This window comes from Mirounga leonina, unplaced genomic scaffold (assembly GCF_011800145.1).
Source record: "Mirounga leonina isolate KUSES-001 unplaced genomic scaffold, KU_Mleo_1.0 Mir_169, whole genome shotgun sequence".
Taxonomy (NCBI): Eukaryota; Metazoa; Chordata; class Mammalia; order Carnivora; family Phocidae; genus Mirounga; species Mirounga leonina.
Window position 1 is genome coordinate 20,707,065 of NW_023270431.1, and position 24,036 is coordinate 20,731,100.

Here is a 24,036-nt window from a genome sequence, read left to right on the forward strand (position 1 = left end):
ACCAACTTTCTTTTCATATCCATTTCAGTTTTTTAAACCTTATATCTTAGAGTATTAATAAAAAGAAAATAATAACCAGATGACAGTAGTATAAGGCATTTCTGACCGTTATTTGGAACCATAATTTAAAGCAAAAGACTCCCCTTACATTTTAATATTTGCCTATGAGTGCATGGAAGACTTATTGCTCCTATACAGGCTTTCTTACAGCTCAGCCTTGGAGAAAGTGTGGTTAGCTTTGACCTTCCACCACAGTTGTGAAAAGAGCAGTGTAATTCGCTCTCTGCCAAGAAGGTCTACTGCTGAATTCAGAAGAGGAAATATGATTGGGATTAGAGGAAAAAAGATGGATTCAAACCAATTACTTAACAGCAAGCTTTTAGAAAGTTAAGAATATGTATGCATATGTTTTCGTTGCTCACAAATGGCCAAATAGAAAGATGGGAGATGCCAAATTGGCTGAGGTTTGGCAAGTCCTTAAAGAAATGACTTTAACTTCTCTTTGATAAGTTTGTACACTAATGGCCTTCAGGAGTGTTAAGTTCTTGGTGGCTCAAGGTCAAAACTCTAGCAAGATAGTTTTAGCCTTGGCTGAGGTCATGCTAAAATGTGCCTACTGATGACATATTTTTAAAAGTTAATTCATTTGACAGAACTTTTACCATTCTTGGCAGTGGTATAGAAATGAGGATATTGTGGAAGGAGTTGAACATGTGGGGGTGGGGAGTGGCTCTTTGTGGATCTTTGGTGAAACATTAGAAGGAAATGAGAAGGAAAGTTGATGATGAAAATTAACTGAACAGTGGTATGTTCCTAGTATGTTGCAGGCACTCAGTAAATGCTACACAAATGAATCCAAACCAGAATTGTTGCTGTAAGGTTATTCCTGTTCTGCTTTCCATGGGGCCACTTCAAGACTCTCTCCCAAGACTTGACAATCGAGAGTCTACAGTCCTCCTTTGCAGTGGGCTCCAATGCTCAGATTACTCCTGCAGGTTTTACCTTAATCCCAGAAAACCAAACTGAGACTCAGTGCCTTAAAAACCAGGTTTGGCAAAAAATTCTCAAAATTCTACTCTTGGGAATAAAAGTCATTGAAGGATTAAAGAGAGGTTCCCACAACAACAAGATTTCTTGGCTTTTAACAGAAAGGAATGCCCTATTATGGAGACTCCTACAGAAATTTCAGTTCTCCTGAAAGCCATTGACCAAGAGTTACAAAGAGACTTTTAGATCACCCATTCATTTTTCAAAGCAGTATTTGTATCCAAAAAGTATTTATTTACTAAGTTTTTTCAAGTGTATTTATTAGAACTCACATTCATACTCAGCTATCACCAAAATCTATAAGCAGTTTAAGTACCAGAGGATTCTTAGCTATTCTAAGCTAACATCATTCTAAAATCTATCTTCCTGAGGTTTTTTTCTTCCTTCTCGTGTTGCAGAAGAAAATTACTGATGTTCTTGCAAAATCAGAGCCAAAACCAGGGACCCCTGAAGACCTACAGAAGCTGATGAAGGACTATTACAGCAGCAGTCGCTCAGTGATTGAATTAGAAGAACTAAACCTACCAGGTACAGCCAGACTTGTTTGGCTTTTTTCCTCCTTTTTTTTTTTTTTTCCCCTTACTATTCTGAAGTTAATCATTTAACGGGACTCATTGTTATTGCTATCAACTTTCCTGATGCGGAGGAGCAAAGAGGGTTTATCTTTTCTCCACTATGTATGTTATAACTAGGTATCTCTGCCAGTGAATCAATGTATTTTCCACATGCTAATACTCCCTTCCTCAACCTCACAGTTTTAACTTTTGAATGATTTCTTTATTAAGATGCTAAATGGTATTTGTTCAATCCAAAGAAAGATTTGGGAGCACCTGCGTGGCTCAGTTGGTTAAGCATCTGCCTTCAGCTCAGGTCATGATACCAGGGTCCTGGGATCGAGCCCCACATCGGGCTCCCTGCTCAGTGGGGAGCCTGCTTCTCCCTCTCCCTCTCCCCCTGCTTGTGCTCTCTCGTGCTCTCTCCATCAACTAAATAAAAATAAAATCTTTAATTAAAAAAATAAATAAACAAGGTTTGTAATTGCTTTTTTTAAAAAAAGCTAATTGTTGAGTGTGCGTTTTTTTTAGCATTCTTGAAGGAGTAAGAATCCCTAGTTGAGGAAAGAAGTTAAAGTAAAGATAAAGCACACATTTAAAAGTATAGATATGAAACATTAGTTTACTCATCCTCTATAGACAAGAGCTTTAGCTTTTTTTTTTAAGATTTATCTATTTGAGAAAGAGAAGTGCACACGCACAAGTGGGGGGATGGGGAGAGGGAAAGAATCTCTAGCAAACTCTATGCTGAGAAGGGAGCCCAAAGGTCAGTCAGGGGCTCGATGCCAGGCCCAATCTCATGACCCATGAGATCATGACCTGAGCTGAAACCAAGAATTGGACACTCAACCAACTGAGCCACCCAGGTGCCCAAACTTTAGCTTTAATAAGCATCTTAGTTTTGTTGTCCTTATCACAGATTTCTAGTTACAGTTTTATTTTTATGGTAGTGTTTTGGGTCACAGGCCAGACTATTTCAAGCAAAGTATCTAAAGATAGGAATAAAATTCCACATTTTTAGCAAAGCCGACACCTCACCCCAAGTGATTCTTAAACCTACTATTGTTTGAGATCTACTGCCTTAGAATATTTATAATTAAGTTAAAAAGATATTGCAAAAGTCTTGTAACAACTGATTTTAATTAATTTTGAAAATTCTGATACATCCTGTAACTCTTTGGGGCAGAGATTAAAGAGATGTTGTTACAAAATCAAACCACACAAAGTTTGGGTACCACTCTTTCAGATGAGCTATTTATAGATTACTAGGTATACCTAATTACTGCTGTTGGAAAAAGTCAAGGGTAGCTTGATTTCCCTTTTCTGTTACAACTTTATGCTTTCTAGAGGCTTAAGGAGCTGAAAAACATCCCATTCCCTGAATTTTTATAATTCCTTTGTGATGTGCTTTAAAAAAACAAAACAAAAAAAGGACGTTGAGTTTGGAAACAGGAGTGCCCGTGTCTGTTTCTTTTCCAGAATTTAAGGAGTACATTTCCACATGAGTGAGATCTGGAGTTTTAGACTCACAAAGCCTAGACGGCTCCAACAGCAGTTAGAAACCACTCCTCTCCAGGCCTAGTTCCTTTGAGGAGAGCTCTGTCCTGACTGCTGTATCGCAGGAACAAAGTGTTACAACAAGCTTCTGTTCAAAGTTTAACTGAAGTTTGACTCAGTGGTTGCTTGGTCCTTCTGGTTCTTTGTTAGAGTACACCTTCAACTCAGGAAGGATTTGTGAGATAGTGGGATCACTGCTACTCTGGATACTTATGGAACATCATAAATTTTAATTTTCTAGCATTACAGAGATACAGAGGTCAGAAGAAACCTTTAAGAGTCTTTTGAGTTCTATAGTGAGTTTACATTATATAATTGCTCTGTTACAGTTCAGTTATCTTGTTAAACAAGAATGTATGGTCATGGCTTGGTTTAGGAAGAAAGGAAAATGTTAAAAATATGTTAAAAATATTTTATACACAAAAAGAACAGGTTTTCATTTTCAGTTAAGAAATTAGGCCATTCTGAGACACAGTGAATAAGGCATCATGAGAACGTTTAGTAGAAAAGACCCTAGTTTCCTACATATGGAAGGACAGAGAGGAACCACAGTAGGGCAGAGGAGGGACACACTGTGGGTTATCTGGAACAGGCAGAGGCAGGGGCATAAATATACAGTGAATATAGATAATGAAGTACTGTTCCTATTAGTTTGCTGAGTGTCTAACTTGGTTTTGATTTGAGGTTATTTGTGTCTGTAGGGCAGGAACATGTCTTTTCAATTAATATTGTTCACTTTACATTGTTAATGTCATACACATGGGCACTTAATTAGTTTTGAGGCAGGAATTTCTTGGAGTTAACTCCGCTGTCCTCTTGAGAGCTGCAGTGTGGTTTAGATCAGTGCTAAATGCCTGTAGGCTAGCAGCAACTGAATCACCCAAGAACTTAAAAAGCAAATTCCCAGGGCCACCCCCCACCAAGGAATTCTGACTTACTAACAGAAGGAGTCCATCCTAGGAATCTACCTTTTGTAAAGTTCTCCAGGTGAGTCTGATCATATTCAGCTTGGGAAATTACAGTTTTAAAGACCATCGAAGTCTCTACAGCTGTATAGGAAGCAACATCTTTGAAGTTAACTTACATAATATGACTTATATATGCTGGGTCACAATATTAATGTCATTTAATTTAGTAATAGTTTACTCCCTAGCACTCTTCTGTGTTTATAGAAAACCTTTTTCTTATAGAAAGAATTAGAATAATAAACATGATGTTGCTTTTTTTCACATCTCAGGTACAGAGTTAATAATGCTACATAATTGCCAGACCGTGATAGTCCTTGGTTGAGCAAGGCCCCTATATTTTATTTTACTGTTATATTGACTTTTACTCTGGTGTTGTGTTGTGTTGTGTTTTGATGCATTATTCCCACTCTTCCTCAGTCCACACACCTCTTTACCTTCCCCATAGCATTCACGCTAATGTGTTAATACATGCTTTTAAATATGTATATATATTCGTAAAATGTCATGTTGTTGGTATGTGTGTACATTTTACAATTTATCTAAATGATGTGCTGAACTTCTCATTCTGTCTCTTCACTGAGCACTTTTTTGAGATATGCCTATATGGCTTTATGCACATCAAGTTCATTGCTTCTAAATGCTATATAGTATGCCAATGATTTCATCTACCACGTATTGGTCATCCATTTTCTCAGATAGGGACACCTAGGTTGCTTCCTGCTCCCCGCTATAACAAATAATGATAGGATGAATATACTTGTGTATATCTCTTTATAGAACACGTAAGAATTTCTTTCCATTATTTACTCAGGAATGCAGTCATGGGGTCATAGAGTGTATACAACCTAATTTTACTACTTTCCAGAATAGCTATTACCAGTTTATACCTCCACCTACATTTCACAAGAGGCTTATCACCCTACATTCTTGACAATACTTGGTATTATACATCTTTTTAACAACTGTCATTCTGATGTGTGTGTGAAATATTACCTCATCATTGTAATATACAATTTTATGATGACTAGTGAGTTTGAACCTCTCTACACAGATTTGTTAGCTATATCCCCTTTACCTTTGTAATATTGCCTATTCCATGAATTTGAAAAATAAACATGCTTCATTAGTTCATTGAATGATACAACAAGCTTCTATTTCACTACTCTAAGAAATTATGGACAGTTAAAAGTTTACTTGTTCTTATTGCTGCTGTTGTTTTAAATACTGGACAACACTTTAAAATATATAATGAGCCCCCATTCACTAATGTTTTACAACCTTATTCAAGAAGACACCATTCACAATGAATCTATTTTGATCATGTGTGTGTTTGCAAAATCCTCTTACAAAGCATGTTTGTCATATTCTAGACTCCTGTTTCCTCAAGGCCAATGATTTGACTCATAGTCTTTCATCATACCTAAAAGAAAGTAAGTAAACTCTGATTTTCTTTTAAGTTATTCACCAAGTTGTTATTACTCCATTAAAACATAAGATCCATCTCGTTAAAATTAAAACTTTTAAAACTACATTTAAAAGCAAAACTTTCCACCTCAAATGGATTTGAAGTGGAGGTTTTTCTTAAAGTCCATCTTGATATTAATTTCTGTTTATTTAAGTTTATTCGTTTTGCTCTGGCTTTGAGAATTTGAGTTTTGGTCTCATTTTTTGGTTTATAATACACTAGAAATATTGGTGAAGGAATCCGGAGAATAATTAGTGTTCTAGTTCCAGGTCTGTCACTAATTTGCTGTTTGACCTGGGACAAGTCACTGAGTACTCTTCTGGGACTTGATTTTGTTATCTGACAGATAAGGGAGTTGGACATGTGATCTTTATTCTAGCTGTAAAATTCTGAAATTCTGTTCATATGCTCAGAACTCAGACCATGGCTATTGCACAATCTAATTTCATCTTTTCAATATTTATTGTGTGTAGCCAAAAGCCAGATTATTCATATTAGATAGTCATCTATTTGTGGCTGACAATGAAATAGTTTAGATATAGAGATTTAGCATTCTTTTTTCAAACTCAAATCAGTTCTGATGGCATTCAACTTGAGTTCATAAACCTTTCTCCACCTCAAATTCAGCAAGTATAAATGTAGGTTATAATAGAATCAATCTCACTGGATTATGAGAACTAAACAGTGTCTGTGTTTAATAAATACTTGCTATTATTTTAATGTCATTTCCATTTTTTATCTTATGTTGAGTGTTTCTTTAAAATTTAACATTATTGAATCAGAGTTCTTTTCCTATTTAGTCTTTGCCAACAAGCATCAAACGTAAATTATCAAAAATGTATTATTCTGAACACTTTTTTTACTTGGTCCTAAAACTAGTCACATTTAGCTACTTGGCATATTATGTGTTTTATGTTATAAGTTAATGATATTTCATTTTAATCTAATATCTTATATAACCAGAGAATAGAATCTGGACAATACCCATTATATTTTACTTTAATTAAATACTAACAAAGAGTAATTGGAGAATACTCAACTTTAGGGACCTAAAATAAATAGGAGCCCTATTTTGCTATATTTAGAGTAATATTTTTCTTATGGTATTTTTTCAGTCTGCCCTAAGTGGGTAAAACTTCGGAAGAACCATAATGAGAAGAAATCGGTCCTAATGCTGATCATCTGTAGCTCTGCTATCCGGGCCTTAGAGCTCATTAGGTTGGACACTTCACCTATTTGTTTCATAAATGTTTTCTGAGTAACTGATATGTGTCAAGTTGATATGCTGTATATGCTGGAGATGTAACAATGAACAAAACAGACAGAATCCCTTTTGTCATGGAACTTACTATCTAGTGAGGGAGACAGACAATGAACAAATAAATATATATTATAATGTCAGGTAGTGTTAAATTATATAAGAAGAAATAAAGCATGGCAAAGTGATAGAGTGGGTTGGGGGGCTACTTTTAAAAGGATTGTCACGGTAAGTTTTTCTAAGGAGAATGACATTTGAGCAGAGACATGAACAAAGTGAAGGAGAATGCCAAGCAGATATCTAGAAGAAGAGCATTATTCCAGACAGAGTGGACAATAAGCATAAAAGACCCTGAGATGCAATGCTATTGGAAGATTTTGAGCAGAGGCATCACATGATCTGAATAATCTTTCTTTTTTTTTTTTTTTTAAGATTTTATTTATTTATTTGAGAGAGAGAGAATGAGAGAGAGCACATGAGAGGGGGGAGGGCCAGAGGGAGAAGCAGACTCCCTGCCGAGCAGGGAGCCCGATGCGGGACTCGATCCAGGGACTCCAGGATCATGACCTGAGCCGAAGGCAGTCGCTTAACCAACTGAGCCACCCAGGCGCCCGATCTGAATAATCTTTCTAAAGGATCACCTTGGCTTCTGTGCAGAGAACACACGTTATACAGGGCAAGAGTAAAAGCAAGGAAATAATAAGCAATAACCAGTTAGAAAAAATAATAAAAGAAAAGATCTAATTTAAAATAATAACAAGAAAAAAATAGAAGACCAAGTAATAAACCTACCAAAATCTGTATAAAGAAAATATTACATAAGCAGCTCAGATCTTTTTTTTTAAGAGGGGATGGGGGCAGGGAGGGGCAGAGGGAGAGGAGAGAGAGTATCTTAAGCAGACTCCATGCCCAGCACAGAGCCTGATGTGGGGCTCCATCTCACAACCCTGAGATCATGACCTGAGCCAAAATCAAGAGTTGGACACTTAACCCACTGAGCCGCCCAGGTGCCCCACAACTCAGAAGATCTTGAACAAAAGGGCATACGATATTGCTGAATAGGAAGAATCAATGTAGGGATCCCTGGGCGGCTCAGTCAGTTAAGTATCTGCCTTTGGCTCAGGTCATGATTCCAGGGTCCTGGGATGGAGTCCTGCATTGGGCTGCCTGCTCAGCTTCTGCTTCTCTCTCTCCCTCTGCTGCTGCCCCTGCTTATACTTGCTCGTTCTCTCTGTGTGTGAAATAAGAAATAAAATCTTCAAAAAAAAAAGTCAGTGTTGTAAAGATGTCTGTTTTACCTAGAATAACATAAATTTCACAGATTCCCAACAAAACTCCAATAGAATTGGTTTTCTATCTCGATAAGCTAAAGTTCAAAGTTTAAAGATAAGCCATAGTTCTAAGTTCGTAAGAGAAAATACAGAAGATAAAAATACCTGGGGAAATTCTGAAAAAGAATATTAGTGAGAGGATACTATGCCTATAGTATCTATCAGATTACCAATAGATATATGTTACCAAGTCTCACTAATTAAAACAGGATGGAACTGGCATATGCATGACAGATCAGACCAGTGGAACAGAATTGGAAGTTCAGAAATAGGCCCATATGCATATGAAAACGTAGCATATGGCAAAGGTAACAAAGCAGTAGGGAAAGATGGATTATTTAATAAATGGTGTTGGAACAACTGGGTAACCATCTGGAAAAGTAAGTTGGAGCCCTATCTCACTTCTCATACCAAGGTAAATTCCAAATGGGCTGAAAATTTAAATATAAAAATTATGTTTTAAAGATAATTTGTCAGTGCTTTACTAAGTGCTTTCACATACCTTTTCATTTACTGTAGTATAGTAGAAGAAACAAAAAGTCTTCCACTGGATCAGTGGTAACATTGAGCTTTCAGAGAAGAGCCGTCAGAGTAAATTGGGATTTACTGGAACTAGCCCTCTTCCAGGGCCAGGCTCTGCACCAGGGTTTGACAAGAGACAAAACAAAGGAAAATCCAAGTCCTGGAGAAAATAAATTAAGGTGCACATGTAGACTCTCAGTAATTATTTAGCATCTATTTTTCTAAATGAACTAATCTGATTACAAATTTAGAAAGGTAGTTTTTAAGTTCTTCAAACTCTCCTTTCGCCGCCAAGGCACACACATAATATTATATCACACCAGCTCTCAGTAAAACAAAAGTGTTTCTTGCAACTATTTCTGCTCTGAACACAATTGATCTTCAAGACTCCAACTGTTTCTGGGCAGCTGTACTTGCTGGTTCTGAAATCATAGTAGTTCACATTGACTTTTCAGTGTTTTAGAAACTACCACCACAGAACTCATTTCGGATCCAAACATTAATGGCAAAGAGGTTGGCCTGGAGATGGCCTCTTAAAAACAAGCTGTCACATTGATTTGAGCTTTTACTGTACATAAATAACTTTCTGAAGGGCATAAAAGCACTGTGTTGTCACACTTCATTTACCAATTCCGTGTTCTTCTGTGTCTTTGGTATTATGATCCACTTCAAGGTTAGGTGATTTGCAAAAAAGGATTTCTGAGGTAGCACAACAAGCCCTGTTCATAAAGACTAATAGTGAATAATTCTAACTTTTATAAGGATATCTGTTCTTTTGAGGACCATGAATTAATGTTAAATATGTCCCCTAAACTGTCTTCCTAGTTAACCTTGCCATGGAGAAAGCTTATGTATGAGTAAAAGTCAAATACAACAGAACTTAGATAGTATAATTTACTATCTTGCAAATTCATATATTCCTACTGGCAATAATATTTCCAAGCATATTCCCATGTTTTATTTCCAAACATCAATTAAAGGATTGATTGTTCTTTTATGTCTATTGATACCGGGAACATTTCCACATATAAAATTTTGCAGAAAAGCTCACTCTGCAAAGTAGATAAAAGTGGGGCATTGCTCTGATTGAAGGACATAAGCCTTTCTTCTCCTCCCTGTCAGCTCATTCCCAGCAACCCACCATGGCAATAACATACAAACTTGTAGATGCGTTTGGGCTCCACAGAGCACAGGCTGACATCACTGCTCCAAGGTATTTCTTACAACCAAATTTTGTATGAGAACTATACTGCAGAGTTTAAAGATGAATTCTCTGCCAGGGACCTGTAATACAGAAATTCTGTATTACAAATGAAGGGCAGATCCATTATGTTTCAGTTATCAAGGAAACCTAAGTAAAGTTAACCTTGTGTATGAAAAGTAGAAGCCAATCCAGATACCTGCCTGAATAAAAGGCTTCCTCACTTTCCTTCCAGAGATGGGCTGACCCGTAAATCTGTTTTTTGTATCTGTGCATATGCTCATAGTTACACATATAAACACATATATTCTCTTTAAAGCAAGATATACTTAAGTTGTCAATGTGGCCTGCAATGAATAAGTTTTCTTAAGCATTCATCTTTTTTTATTAATCTTTTTTTTTTCATTAGGTCAATGACAGCATTCAGAGGAGACAGCAAAGTTATGAAATTATTTGCAAAACACATAAAGGTAAGCAAGGGCCTGTGGTTGCTGATGGATGTTGTAAGTTATCCTTAAGGGCCACTCCTAGCTTTTTCTTATCTCCTTAGCAGGTGTTTTCTTTGGTGCCTCCTTATATATCATATTTAACAACTGTTCTGGTGTTCTTTACATTCCCTGCCTTTGCATGACCTGCCCCAACAACAGTCGCTACTCTGTGCTCCAAGATTCCTGCACAGAAGCTGAGGTTTGGTCCCTCGTTTCTTTGAAGATTTACCAATTTTACAGAATGATGCTTTTCTATCTTGATGTTAATTAACCTTCTTTGCACTGGAAGTTGAGCCTAAACATAGCCGTATTTGCTTTTTACTTTTTAACTTCTAGATGAAGTGACTATGATTGCACTTTCTCATGACTCTTCTTTTCTTTCATCTCCATCTTGAAATAAATAGGTCCAGGAGCAGATAAAGTTGCTGGAGAAGCGTGCTGTGCACCTGGGTGTAGGAACACCAGGGAGAATTAAAGAACTCATTAAACAAGGTATGAAGAGAGGCACTGATATGCCTACTCAGAACTGGGACTTTCCCTTACCCCCAAGTGAGTTTAGGAAACCACATTTGTGATGTTGTGAAACCAGATTTCTGTGTTAATCTGGGAGTTGGAAACAGTCTTTCGTCAATAAAGCTAGCCAGAAGGTATAGTGCAATAGGGAATAGTAAGGATTGTGGCAGACTGTGGTACATGTGCCTGCCTAAACACATTCAAATTCCAGTTGCTTTAAGCAGGTTAGTGGATCCACAATTCATTTCACCAATCTGCAACCTCTAGAATTTGTAGAGCTGGATGAGTTGAGTATTTCCCTCTTAATTAATTGGATCTTGGTTCCCCAAGACTGCCATTTCAGTTGAGGACTTTTGTATAAAACATGTTGAAACAAAAATGCAGTTTCTATGGATGAAATGGTATTTCATATGGTATTCTAGAATATTTCTCCCAAATGCATTTCTCTTTTAGTACCTTACCCAGAAAGTATTCCAGACAGCGTCCAACAGTGGGTTTTTATAATTTGTTGGCTCTCTCAAAGTCAGTAGCCTAAAACCTATTAATCTGCTGATGATATTGTTACCTGTTTTACCTGCCAGACGGATTAAAGATTTCTTTTCAATACACATTTCCAAATTACTTATTTAATATACTTATAGAACTTTGTTTTATAACTGGAGCTATTCCTGGATTTTTTTATATATCTAAAAGAAATGGGTTCATTAATGTAATGACTCAGTATAGAGATGGGCATTTGCCAAGAAGCAAACAAAAGCTTAAAATACTAATGTTTCTTTCCAGATGAAAGCCATCCAGGGTTAAATGAACCCACTATATACAAAGGCTGTGCAATTACAAAGAAGTAACAAACTTAGCAGCCCCGGATAAGGAAAGGAAACATATTTTTTGAGTTCATACTTGCACTGGTCTACACTAAACACTCTTAGGTATCTCATTAAATATTCATGGCACCAGTGCAGGCTAGCATTTTTATTTCTTATAAGAAAACACTCTGAAGCTCTGAAGGGTTAAGTGGCTCTCCCACAGTCTCTCAGTTTAGGCCTTCCTAGTTCCAGAGCTTTTCCCCCTCAAAGAGCTCCTGATCCTTGAAGAAATAAATATACCCAGAAGGAGATTGACAACATAAGGCAGTAAATGCCAAGGGCGGAATGAGCACTTCCAAGTCCTATAGGAGTTGAAATACACCCTTACGGAGGCTGAATCTGAATGGAAGGCTTTAGAAAGAAAAGGGTCTTTAACTGATCTTTGAAGTATGAGAAGGGTTAAAATAGGATCTTTGAAGTACGGAGATGTGAGAAAAGCAATCAGGAATGGGAGAACCACTGCATCAGAAGAGGGCAGGAGATACACATGATTGAGATACAGTGTTGAGTTTACAAGCCCCTATTATGGATTCAGTCTAGAGTCAAATCCCAGGTCCAGCACCTGACCAGCTCTGTGACCTTAGCAAGTTACTTAACCTCTCTAAATCTGTTTCTGTATTCAAATGACAGGGATAGTGGTAGTATCTTCCTCAAAGGATTGGTATGATAATAAAATGCCAGTAAAGAGTTTGGCACAATGAGTTTCACACCCCAAGAAATCAAATGCTAGTTTTTATTTTTATTAAAGAGACCAACTTTCTTGGTTGGAAACTTCATGGGCTTTAGTAGTTAGTGATTCAGTCGGAAAGAAAGAGTGTGGAGGCAGGATTTTGAACATTAAGCTGAAGAGTTTGGATTTTTGCCTTATGGACATGGGAGGGCATTGAAGTGAAGGAACAGATGAGAGGTGCTCATAGCATATCTGTGAGACACAGAGTTGGGAGAGATTGGCTGGGCAGCAGGAGAGCCCAGGGGTGAACCCTGCCTCTCCCACAGCTCTTAGCCAGAGATTCACCTCACCCCTCCCTAGATTCCAGAGGGTTCTTCGTGTATCACCAGGCGCCCCATGCAATAGGGTCACAGTTCTCCATATTTAAAAGAGAAAAAGCAAAGCTCTACAAATTGTTGAAATTTTATTTCCATAGAGTTGTGAGGTCTCAGTATGAAAGCTTATTTAAGAAGTGGAAAAATCATTTAAGGAGCTGTTGATTTTTTATAATACATGAAAATAACATACTTCTGATTCTGATTTGATGAAAGATTTAATGTTCACTAACCACAGGTGTTAAGCAATATACAAAGCATTTAAAGAGTATAATTCCAGGGGTGCCTGGGTGGCTTAGTTGGTTGAGCATCTGCCTTTGGCTCAGGTCATGATCTCAGGGTCCTGGGATTGAGCCCTGCATCAGGCTCCCTGCTCAGCAGGGAGTCAGCTTCCCCCTCTCCCTCTGCCACTACCCCCCCCTCACTCATACTCTGTCTTTCTCTCTCTCAAATAAATTTTAAAAATCTTAAAAAAGAAAAAAAGGGGGAGAACAATTCCAGCACTCTAGAAACTGAAAATCTAACAAAGCAAAACAAATGGCACATAACTCATTTTATGTAGCTGTTTATGACTTAAGATGTTTATATATATGATATATTAAGGAAAGTTTCCAAACTTACAAAGATATCCCATGACAGTGGGATCTGTACAATTATAGACTGAATTATATTGTTTTAATCTTAATTTAATAATGAAGGAGATTTTCTAACAGTGAGAGCCTTTCAACAGTGCAAAAGTATAGAAAAGAAAATAAATCACTTTAGAGATAATCACTTGTTAGTTAATACTGAATATATTTTCTTTAGTCTTTTTTTCTATGCATTTATATATTTATTTTTGTAAGTGGAGATCAAACTGTATATCATAATTTTATAACTTGTCTTTTCCATTTAATATACCTTTTTTTAAAAAGATTTTATTTATTTATTTGACAGGGAGAGCAAGAGCACAGGTAAGGGGAGCGGCAGAAGGAGAGGGAGAAGCAGGCTCCCCGCAGAGCAGGGAGCTTGACGTGGGGCTTGATCCTAGGACCCTGAGATCATGACCCGAACCAAAGGCAGATGCTTAACTGACTCAGCCACCCAGGCACCCCTCCACTTAAAATATCTTATGAGGACTTTCTTGGTCATGAAATAGTTTTAATTTTTCATTTTTAATGGCTATATAATATTCTACATAATATTCTACTGTTTTTTATAGTTTTATTGAGACATAATTGACATATAACATTGTATTAGTCCAATGTGTACAGTATAATGACTCTATACATATATAGTGAAATGATGACCACAATAAGTTTATTTAACATCAGTCACCTCAGATAGTTATAAATTTTTTTCTTGTGATGAGAACTCTTAAGATCTACTCTCTTAGCATCTTTCAAATGTACAGTATTAACTACAATCACTGTGCTGCACATTACATCCCCAGAACTTAATTACCTTACAACTGGAAGTTTTTACCTTTTAACCACCTTCACCCATTTTCCCCAACCCCCCACCTTTGACAACCACCAATATGTTCTATGTATCTATGAGTTAGGTTTTTTAGATTCTACATATAAGTGAGATCATACAGTATTTGTCCTTCTCTGTCTGACTTATTTCATAATGCCAAGAGTCATCCTTATTATCACAAATGACAAGATTTCCTTCCCTTTTACAGCTGAATAATATTCCTCTGTGTGTGTGTGTGTGTGACATTTTCTTTCTTCATTCATTTGTTGATGGACACTGAGGGTTGTTTCCATGTCTTGGCTATTATAAATTATGCTGCAATAACATAGGGGTGCATATATCTTTTTGAGATAGTGAGTTTGTTTTCTTTTGGGTATATACCCAGAAGTGGAATTGCTGGATCATATGGTAATTCTATTTTCAATTTCTTGAGAGTTCTTCCATACTGTTTTCCACAGTGGCTGCACCAATTTACATTCCCACCAACAGTGCACAACAGGTCCCTTTTCTCCACATCCCTTCAGCACTTACTACTTCTTGTGGGGTTTTTTGGTAATAGCCATTCTAACAGGTGTGAGGTAATATTTCATTGTGGTTTTAAATTGCATTTCCCTGATGATTAGTGATGCTGAGCACCTTTTCATGTACCTGTTGGCCATTTGGATGTCTTCATTGGCAAAGTATCTATTCATTTCCTCTATTTTTAAATCAGATTGTTTGGTGTTTTTTGCCACTGATTTGCAGAATTTTTTTATATATTTTGGATATTTATCCCAAGTTATATATATATATATTTTTAGCAATACAATTATGATAGGATACCTGGGTTATTTCTAATTTTTTGCTATTATAAATAGCAATGATCATCTTTGCAAGTAACTATATTTAAGTTTCTTTCTTTTTTTTTAAGATTTTGTTTTTAAGTAATCTCTACACCTAATGTGGGGCTTGATCTTACAACCCCAAGATCAAGAGTCACATACTCTACCGACTGAGCTAGCCTGGCACCCCATTAACTATATTTAAGTTTCTGATGCATTTATTGGGATTTGTCATAGAAAGAAAATTATTTTATCAAATAGTAGGTATTTTAAGGCTCCTATTATATAATGCTCAAGTGCCTTCCTGTGAGGATGTACCTGTTTGCTCTCCCACTAATAGTAAGTTATTTTGAAGGGAAGACTGCCAACCCATTTTCCTTCTCAATTTATCGTTTTTACTTTTGCAGAGAGAATTTTATTTTTTTTATTTATTTTTATTTTTGTAAATTTTTTTTTTATTATTTATTCATTTGAGACAGAGAGATACAGAGCAAGAGAGAGAGAGCAGGAGCAGTGGGGAGAGGCAGAGGAAGAGGGAGAAGCAGACTCCCCACTGAACAGGGAGCCCGATGCGGGGCCCGATCCCAGGAGCTGAAGATCATGACCGGAGCCAAAGACAGATGCTCAACCATCTGAGCCACCCAGGTGCCCTGAGAGAATTTTATTTTTTAAGATTTTATTTATTTATTTGAGAGAGAGCATGAGAGTACAGTGAGGTGCCGAGGAAGAAGCAGACTCCCCACTGAGCAGGGAGCCCTATGTGGGGCTTGATCCCAGACTCAGTCCCCACTGAGCACCCCACAGAGAGAATTTTATTTTTTTATTTTTTTAATTTTATTTTATTATGTTATGTTAGTCACCATACATCATTAGTTTTTGATGTAGCGATCCACGCTTCATTGTTTTCGTGTAACACCCAGTGTTCCATACAGTACGTGCCCTCCTTAATACCCATCACCAGGCTAACCCATTCCCCCAGCCCCCTCCCCTCTAACACCCTCAGTTTGTTTCTCAGAGTCCATAGTCTCTCATGGTTCATCTCTCCCTCCGATTCCCGCCCCCTCATTTTTCCCTTCCTTCTCCTAATGTCCTCCATGCTATTCCTTATGTTCCACAAATAAGTGAAACCATATGATAATTGATTTTCTCTGCTTGACTTATTTCACTTAGCATAATCTCCTCCAGTCCCATCCATGTTGATGTAAAAGTTGGGTATTCATCCTTTCTGATGGCTGAGTAATAGTCCATTATATATATGGACCACATCTTCTTTATCCATTCATCTGTTGAATGGATCTCGGCTCTTTCCACAGTTAGGCTATTGCGGACATTGCTGCTATGAACATTGGGGTGCATATGGCCCTTCTTTTCACTACATCTGTGTCTTTGGGGTAAATACCCAGTAGTGCAATTGCTGGGTCATAGGGTAGCTCTATTTTTAATTTTTTAGGAACTTCCACACTGTTTTCCAAAGTAGCTGTACCAACTTGCATTACCACCAACAGTGTAAGAGGGTTCCCCTTTCCACAACCTCTCTAACATTTGTTGTTTCTCACCTTGTCAATTGTTGCCATTCTAACTGGTCTAAGGTGGTATCTCAATGTGGTTTTGATTTGAATTTCTCTGATGGCTAATGATGATGAACATTTTTTCATGTGTCTGTTAGCCATTGTTTGTCTTCTTTGGAGAAGTGTCTGTTCATGTCTTCTGCCCATTTTTTGACTTGATTATTTGTTTTTTGGGTGTTGAGTTTGAGAAGTTCTTTGTAGATCTTGGATAACAGCCCTTTATCTATAGTGTCATTTGCAAATATCTTCTCCCATTCTGTGGGTTGCCTCTTTGTTTTGTTGACTGTTTTCTTTGTTGTGCAGAAGCTTTTTATCTTGATGAAGTCCCAAAAGTTCATTTTCACTTTTGTTTCACTAGCCTTTGGAGATGAATCTTGAAAGAAGTTGCTGTGGCCAATGTCAAAGAGGTTACTGCCTAGGATTTTGATGGATTCCTGTCTCACATTGAGGTCTTTCATCCATTTCGAGTTTATCTTTGTGTATGGTGTTAGAGAATGGTTGAGTTTCATTCTTCTGTATATAGCTGTCTAATTTTACCAGCACCATTTATTGAAGAGACTGTCTTTTCTATTGCATATTTTTTCCTGCTTTGTCGAAGATTATTTGACCATAGAGTTGAGGGTCCATATCTGGGCTCTCTATTCTGTTCCATTGGTCTATATGTCTGTTTTTGTGCCAGTACCATGCTGTCTTGGTGATCACTGCTTTGTAATATAGCTTGAAGTCAGGCGACGTGATGTCCCCAGCTTTGTTTTTCTTTTTCAACATTTCCTTGGCCATTAGGGGTCTTTTCTGATTCCATACAAATTTTAGGATTGTTTGTTCCAGCACTTTGAAAAATGTCATTGGAATTTTGATCAGGATGGCATTGAAGGTATAGATTGCTCTGGGTAGCATAGACATTTTAACAATGTTTGTTCTTTCCAATCCAATATTTATTCTTCCAGTGTTTTTCTATCTTTTTGTGTCTTCTTCAATTTCTTTCATGAGTGTTCTGTAGTTCCTAGAGTATAGATCCTTTACCTCTTTGGTTAGGTTTATTCTGAGGTATCTTACGGTTTTTGGTGCTATTGTAAATGGAATCGTTTCTCTAATTTGTCTTTCTACAGTTGCATTGTTAGTGTATAAGAAAGCAACTGATTTCTGTGCATTGATTTTGTATCCTGCCACATTACTGAATTGCTGTATGAGTTCTAGTAATTTCGGGGTGGAGTCTTTTGGATTTTCCACATAAAGTATCATGTCATCTGCAAAGAGAGGAGTTTGACTTCTTCTTTGCCAATTTGAATACCTTTTATTTCTTTTTGTTGTCTGATTGCTGTTGCTAAGACTTCTAGTGCTATGTTGAACAATAGTGGCGAGAGTGGGCATCCTTGTCGTGGTCCTGATCTTAAGGGAAAGGCTCTCAGCTTTTCCCCATTGAGGATGATATTTGCTGTGGGCTTTTCATAGATGGATTTTATGAACTTGAGGAATGTTCCCTCTATCCCTATACTCTGAAGAGTTTTAATCAGGAAAGGATGCTGTATTTTGTCAAATGCTTTTTACACAGAATTTTAAATAAGAGGCATTACAGGGGCCCCTGGGTGACTCAGTTGGTTAAGTGTCTGACTCTTGATTTCGGCTCAGGTCATGATCTCAGGGTCGTGGGATTGAGCCCTGCGTCAGGGCGTACTCAGTGCAGAGTCTGCTTGAGAGTCTCTCTCTGCCTGTGCCCCTCCCCATCACTCAAGTGCATTCGGGTGCTCGCTCGCTCTCTCTCAAATAAGTAAATAAATAAAATCATTAAATAAATAAGAGGCATTATAATTATAAGAAGAATGAAAAGTCTTTTGGGCCGAAGGGGAAATACTGAAATAATCACAGAGATGAGGGGAAGTGCTGCAGAGTAAAGGAAGGCTTCAGTTATGTTTCCACATGTAACGTGAAACAGCCTGGGGCAATGGAAAGAACTGGGGAGTGGGAAGAACTAACTGTGCCCAATTCTGAGACTTCTGAGAAACAGACAATCCCTGAGGTCCCCTCCAGCCCCACATTCCATAATTGTCTAGATACATAGGAAGAAAGTGGAAATGGAATCCTTAAGTCGTTTACTAGTCTTCTCAAATGATAACAGACTTTGAATAGAGCCTATTCATATTTACTTCCTTTTCTGTCTAATCCCCAAAGCCCAGCCTCATCCTTCTGTCCATTCACCTCCTCATAGTCACTCACACTCCATTGGACTCAAGTCCTCTGAAAGGCCACTACCCAGACTGCAGGATCCATCTTATCAAATTCCTGTCAGGAATGAGACTTCACGCTCTGGGGCTTCATGAAATGGAGGTTTGGGATTGTTTCTTTGCCAGCAGTTGACAAGCTGAGCAGCTTCTCTGCTTCCCTCAGAATCAGTGATAAGATTATAAGGAAAGCAATCTCAGAGTGCTGCATTTGTTTTCCATCAAGCAAGGGCTGGCTGCATTCAGTGTGTAGAGATTAGTTGCTGGGGCAGAGGACAGCAAATGAGGCAAAAAGCAACGAGGAGACTAAAAAGTCATTTGAGTAAGCTTATGTCATGAGGTCTGCTGTAGCAACTCTCTCTGTGTTTCTTTCAGGTGGCCTTAATTTGAACCCCTTAAAGTTCCTGGTTTTTGACTGGAACTGGAGAGATCAGAAGTTGAGAAGGATGATGGACATTCCCGAGGTACCATGTAACCAGCAATTGCCTTTAACCTTTTTTTCTTCAACTTGAACTTGAGTTCAAATACAGTAATAAAGTCTTTCACGTGGGGAGCCAGCACATTCTGGCCATTGAAATGATTTCTATCTTTTAACTCTGAAGTAACTGCAATTATAGAGTCCATCTCACTCCCTTAGACCTAACTGTATCCTTTCCATGTGTCTTATAGTAATCAGCTTTGTTTCTTCCTTATATGACCAATGACCTCTGCCCCACTGGGGACCACTATATCTATACTGAACCTTTGAGAAACAGGAGGATCTGGAGGACTTGGCACATTTTTCTGTGCCTTGCTTTTAGAGACATATTCGTCTTTGTCTTTCATCCTTACAAATGTTTGAGGAAGTAGGGGCACAAACTTGCCTCATGGCCTGCATCTCCCATACCCAAAACCTCACTTAATATAGAGGGCTATTTTGTTTTTGTTTTTGTGGGGAAATTATTTTGATATCTCCGTGGATTAAAACTGATTGATTGCCTTTGTGGCCACAGCATTAGCTCATTCTGTATTTATGAAAGTAATCCATTATCATCAAAATGTGAAAAAATTGATTTGCCACCTACTGTGTATCATGGGGCTAATTTTTCAATCTAGCCCGATGTTTAGAAGTATCTGTTGGAGAGAAGAAGTTTTGTCCAATAATAAAAATGGCTACCAGTCACCAACCTAATTAATCATGGCAGTAAATATCAAAGAGATTTGGAATTAATCCTCCAAACATGCTGAATAAATTAATTTACCACGTAAAGCTATATCCCCGGAATGACCAACCTGATTATGATTGATCAGTGAGCTAAATCAGACATCAGTACAGGTAAAAAGACAATTTTTTCAGTTTCCTACACACACACACACACACACCCCTGTGCCCTGAATTGACTGGTTTTTTAAAACCAGTTCAACAAATTTGATGTTAGGCACATAAGTCCATATTTATTTCAGGTACAGTGTGAAATCTGAGTAATCCACTGTAAGTTTTTTAATTATAATGATAAGGAGAAATTGTGTCAAAGAAAAAACCTTGTCACCCAGTTATTTGTATTATGTTGATGTCATCATTATCAGCTATCCTATATTGAAATATGTGTGCAATATAGCCATACTTTAGGTATTTTGAAACACCCTTGTATAAGATTTTTTTATGATATTTTAGTTGGAATGGTTACAAAGGGCACTTTAATGAAATGGATGTTTTATTTAGTACCTATCCCTTTACTTAAGTAAATATTTCAATTCTGAATAAAACATAGGTTAGGATTTTTGCCCTCCCTGATTCTGGCCATAACAGCTACACAAATACCAAGAAGTCCAGATGGTTGAATTTATTCACCAAGACCATCATTTCTTGATCTTAACCTTTTTTTTTTTTTTTTTCTCATTTAGATAAGAAAGGAAGTTTTTGAACTTCTGGAAATGGGAGTCCTCAGTCTATGCAAGTCTGAATCTTTGAAGCTGGGCCTTTTCTAAGTCTGGGTCCTAATGAAAATTCCAGTTTTTATGGTGGGATTTGCATCTCATTTAATGGCTCTGGAATACTGCAAGGACTCAGTAAATATCAGCTGTTGTTTTATTATGTTAACTGCATCACCAGATGAATCACTAGAAATTTTTGGTGGAGATTCTTTGACAAAAATGAAGCTGTCCTTTGCCAACTTCTTTGTATAATAAAGTATCACCAGCTTGTATATGATTTTTGTTGAGCAGACTGAATTTTTCTTTCACCAACTGGTCTCTGATGTGACTTTGCAGAAGGAAAAGAGCATCTGGGCAACCTTAGCCAGGCCACTTCCCTCTCTGAGCCTTAGTTTCATCAGCCACAAGATGAGAATGATATCTCCTAGGATTGTTGAGGCTTCCATGTGATGGTACTCGTGGAACAGACTCCTAAACTGAAGCCTGGTCCCAGTGTGAAGGGTGCAGTGGTAGTGATAGAAAGAGTTGCAGGTGTACGTGGCACTTTGCAAATATATGAAAGATAACAATATCTACAACTATCTTAATTATTTTGTACCTTTTTATTTTAAAAGAATATCAGATTTACAGAAAATGTCTGGTAATACCTGGGGAAGCTATCTACACAGCATTAGAGAGAAATGAAAGCAAGGGCTTGAAAAATTACTCTCTGAAATTTCTCATGATACCACAATATAACAACTGCTAGCAAATTGTCATATCCATATCAATCTAGAACTGTGGATCTTCAACCAGGGACAATTTTGCCCCCCAGGGTCCATTTGCTGTGTCTGGAGATATGTTTGGTTGTCGCATGGGGATAATACTACCAGCATCTAGTGGGGAGTTGTGACTGGCAGTTATTTAGTAGGTAGTATCCTTTAGTCAAGGATGCTGCTCAACGTTCTACCATCCTACAGGCCAGCCCCCACAATAAAAAAGTATCTGGCCCAAAATACTAATCAGTAGTACTGAGGGTAAGGAAACCCAATTCTAGAAACTTGAAAAGCAGAGTATATGAAGTATATCTGTATGCTTGAAGTAGGTTTATTTAGAAGAGAAATATGTAAATATAAAAATGTAAAGTGAGATCTGGCTATCTCAGGAATGTTGCCCCAGAAATGTGTTCCCTTAATACCTGTGATGGTTAATTTTATGTGTCAAGTTGACCGGGCCAGAGGTTGCCCTGATAGTTGAGCAAATATTATTCTGAGTGTTTCTGTGAGGGTGTTTTTGGATGAGGTTAACATTTAAAAGGGTGGACTTTAAAGCAGATTGTCCTCCCTCATTTGGGTGGGCCTCATCCTGTCAGTTGAAAGCCTAAATAGAACAAAAGGTTGACACTGCCCACCCCCACACACCCTCCACAAACCACTCCCCTCCCCCGCCCCCCACCCCCGTCCCTCAAATAAGAGAGAATTCTGATTCCAACTGAAACATTGACTCTTGCTGTCTGATAGCCTTCAATCTAGGACCTCAGCTCTTGTGATTTTACAGCACCTTTTGGCCTTTAGACTCAAACCGAGACATCAGCTCTGCAGATTTTGGACTTGCCAGCCTCCTCCATAACCACGTAAGCCAATTCCTTCTAATAAAATCTCTTTACATACATCCAATTAATTTTGTTTCTCTGGAGAGCCCTGACTAATATACTAAATGAAAGTTCCTTCTACTTTGAGATTTTGGTTAGTTTGGTTTTGTTGTTTTATAAAAAGCCTAAGAAATTCTGTTCTTACAGATTTGTTACTATAATGACCCTTTTGCTAGGTGTTATCTATGTAGTATAATCCCACCCAATGTTGGACCAAGTTCCCAGGTGGCAAACATACCTGATTGTTTTGTAGGCCAACCATGCACATGTAATATAATCTTGTAGGCTGTTGCCGCATTTTCAACCCAAGTTTTCAACCATGTTTATTGAGTAAAACAAATAGTCTACGTGAATTAGAAGTATTCACCACCATCTACTCACACAAGGCTGATACCAGCAGCCATACTCGTCACCGTCTCCAAGCCAGATTCAAGTGATGTGCTGAAAATTTCCCCCTGGTATTTGCTTTTCCCAGCTTTGCAAGTGGGAAGCTTTGACTCTGAATTGGATACCGTCTAGTGTAAGTATTGGCATTTATTTTGTATGCTTTTAAACTAGGTACACCTGCCAAAGTCGTTGCCTTCTTTAATATAAAAATAGTCCGGGGCACCTGGGTGGCTCAGTCAGGTAAGCATCTGACTCTTGATTTTGGCCAGGTCATGATCTCAGGGTTATGATATCGAGCCCTGCATCGGGCTCCACGCTGGGTGTGGAACCTGCTTAAGATTCTCTCTCTCCCTCTCTTTCTGCCCCCCCTTAAAAAAACAAAATGAAATAAAAATAAAAATAGTCCAGCATGGCTTCTCTGCCTAATGTTAATAAAAAAGGAAGATTAGAAACTTGCCTATTTTTTTAAAATTCTAATTCTATATCTTAAATACATTTTAAAGAAAAGGAAGTAATTATTAACAGCCTAATGAAATGTTAGGGGATTTCTGATAAATGAGAGAAACCCCAAGCCAAACTAATAATACCATATTGCAATATTGAACATTTAATTGATTATCTATCTTGCCCTTCCTTTCTCTCGCCTCATTTGAGCTACTCCAAAGCACTTGCTTGGAAAAAATTTAGGAGGAGATGTTTTTAATGTACATTTTCTACTAGAGTCTTTCTTATGGATGAAAAAACTGGCAGCTGCTGAGATTAGACATCTGTGTTCCACAATCCCTGTTTGCTTCCCTCTTCCTCATTATCACAAGTAGCAAAGTTAGCTGTAATCTGAGAGCATTTTTCCAATTTAGTTTATATTTATGTTAGAAGCAGCCATGTTTGGAAAAAAGCTGATAGCCCTAACTTTTATTTTTTGTATTAATCTCCAAGGTATTAGGCAAGTTCTCAAAGATAAATCCATTTTCCCCCTTTCAGGAAGGGCTTGCCTTGAATTAGTCACCACATCCCAGAAATAGCCCATGATAACTGCTTCCCAATGTGGCCAGATGCCGGTCTGTGCAGACTCTGCTGGGGACTATTCCTCCTGGGCATGGCATTTAGCACACATTTTTTGAGCCTGAAGTGAACTATACCAGTGGCTGACTGAAGACAGCTGTGTTCCTGCTGAATCTCAGGCTCAGTTAAGGAACAATTTTGGGAAGTAGACTGCAACTACAAA

At 37.8% G+C, this 24,036-nt stretch overlaps 1 protein-coding gene across 3 annotated transcripts in view; it reads left to right on the forward strand.

The window, feature by feature from the left end:
• Nucleotides 1-21,071, forward strand: part of CMSS1 (cms1 ribosomal small subunit homolog) — a 380,974-nt gene extending 359,903 nt beyond the window's left edge. For all 3 annotated transcript variants that reach the window (XM_035015221.1, XM_035015223.1, XM_035015224.1), the window contains exons 4-10: nucleotides 1,446-1,575; nucleotides 5,497-5,556; nucleotides 6,707-6,809; nucleotides 10,313-10,373; nucleotides 10,796-10,883; nucleotides 19,256-19,344; nucleotides 20,765-21,071. In XM_035015221.1, the coding sequence (XP_034871112.1) occupies nucleotides 1,446-1,575; nucleotides 5,497-5,556; nucleotides 6,707-6,809; nucleotides 10,313-10,373; nucleotides 10,796-10,883; nucleotides 19,256-19,344; nucleotides 20,765-20,848 (615 nt within the window). In that variant the 3' untranslated portion in view covers nucleotides 20,849-21,071. The remainder of the gene's footprint in view (nucleotides 1-1,445; nucleotides 1,576-5,496; nucleotides 5,557-6,706; nucleotides 6,810-10,312; nucleotides 10,374-10,795; nucleotides 10,884-19,255; nucleotides 19,345-20,764) is intronic.
• Nucleotides 21,072-24,036: the final 2,965 nt, after the last annotated feature.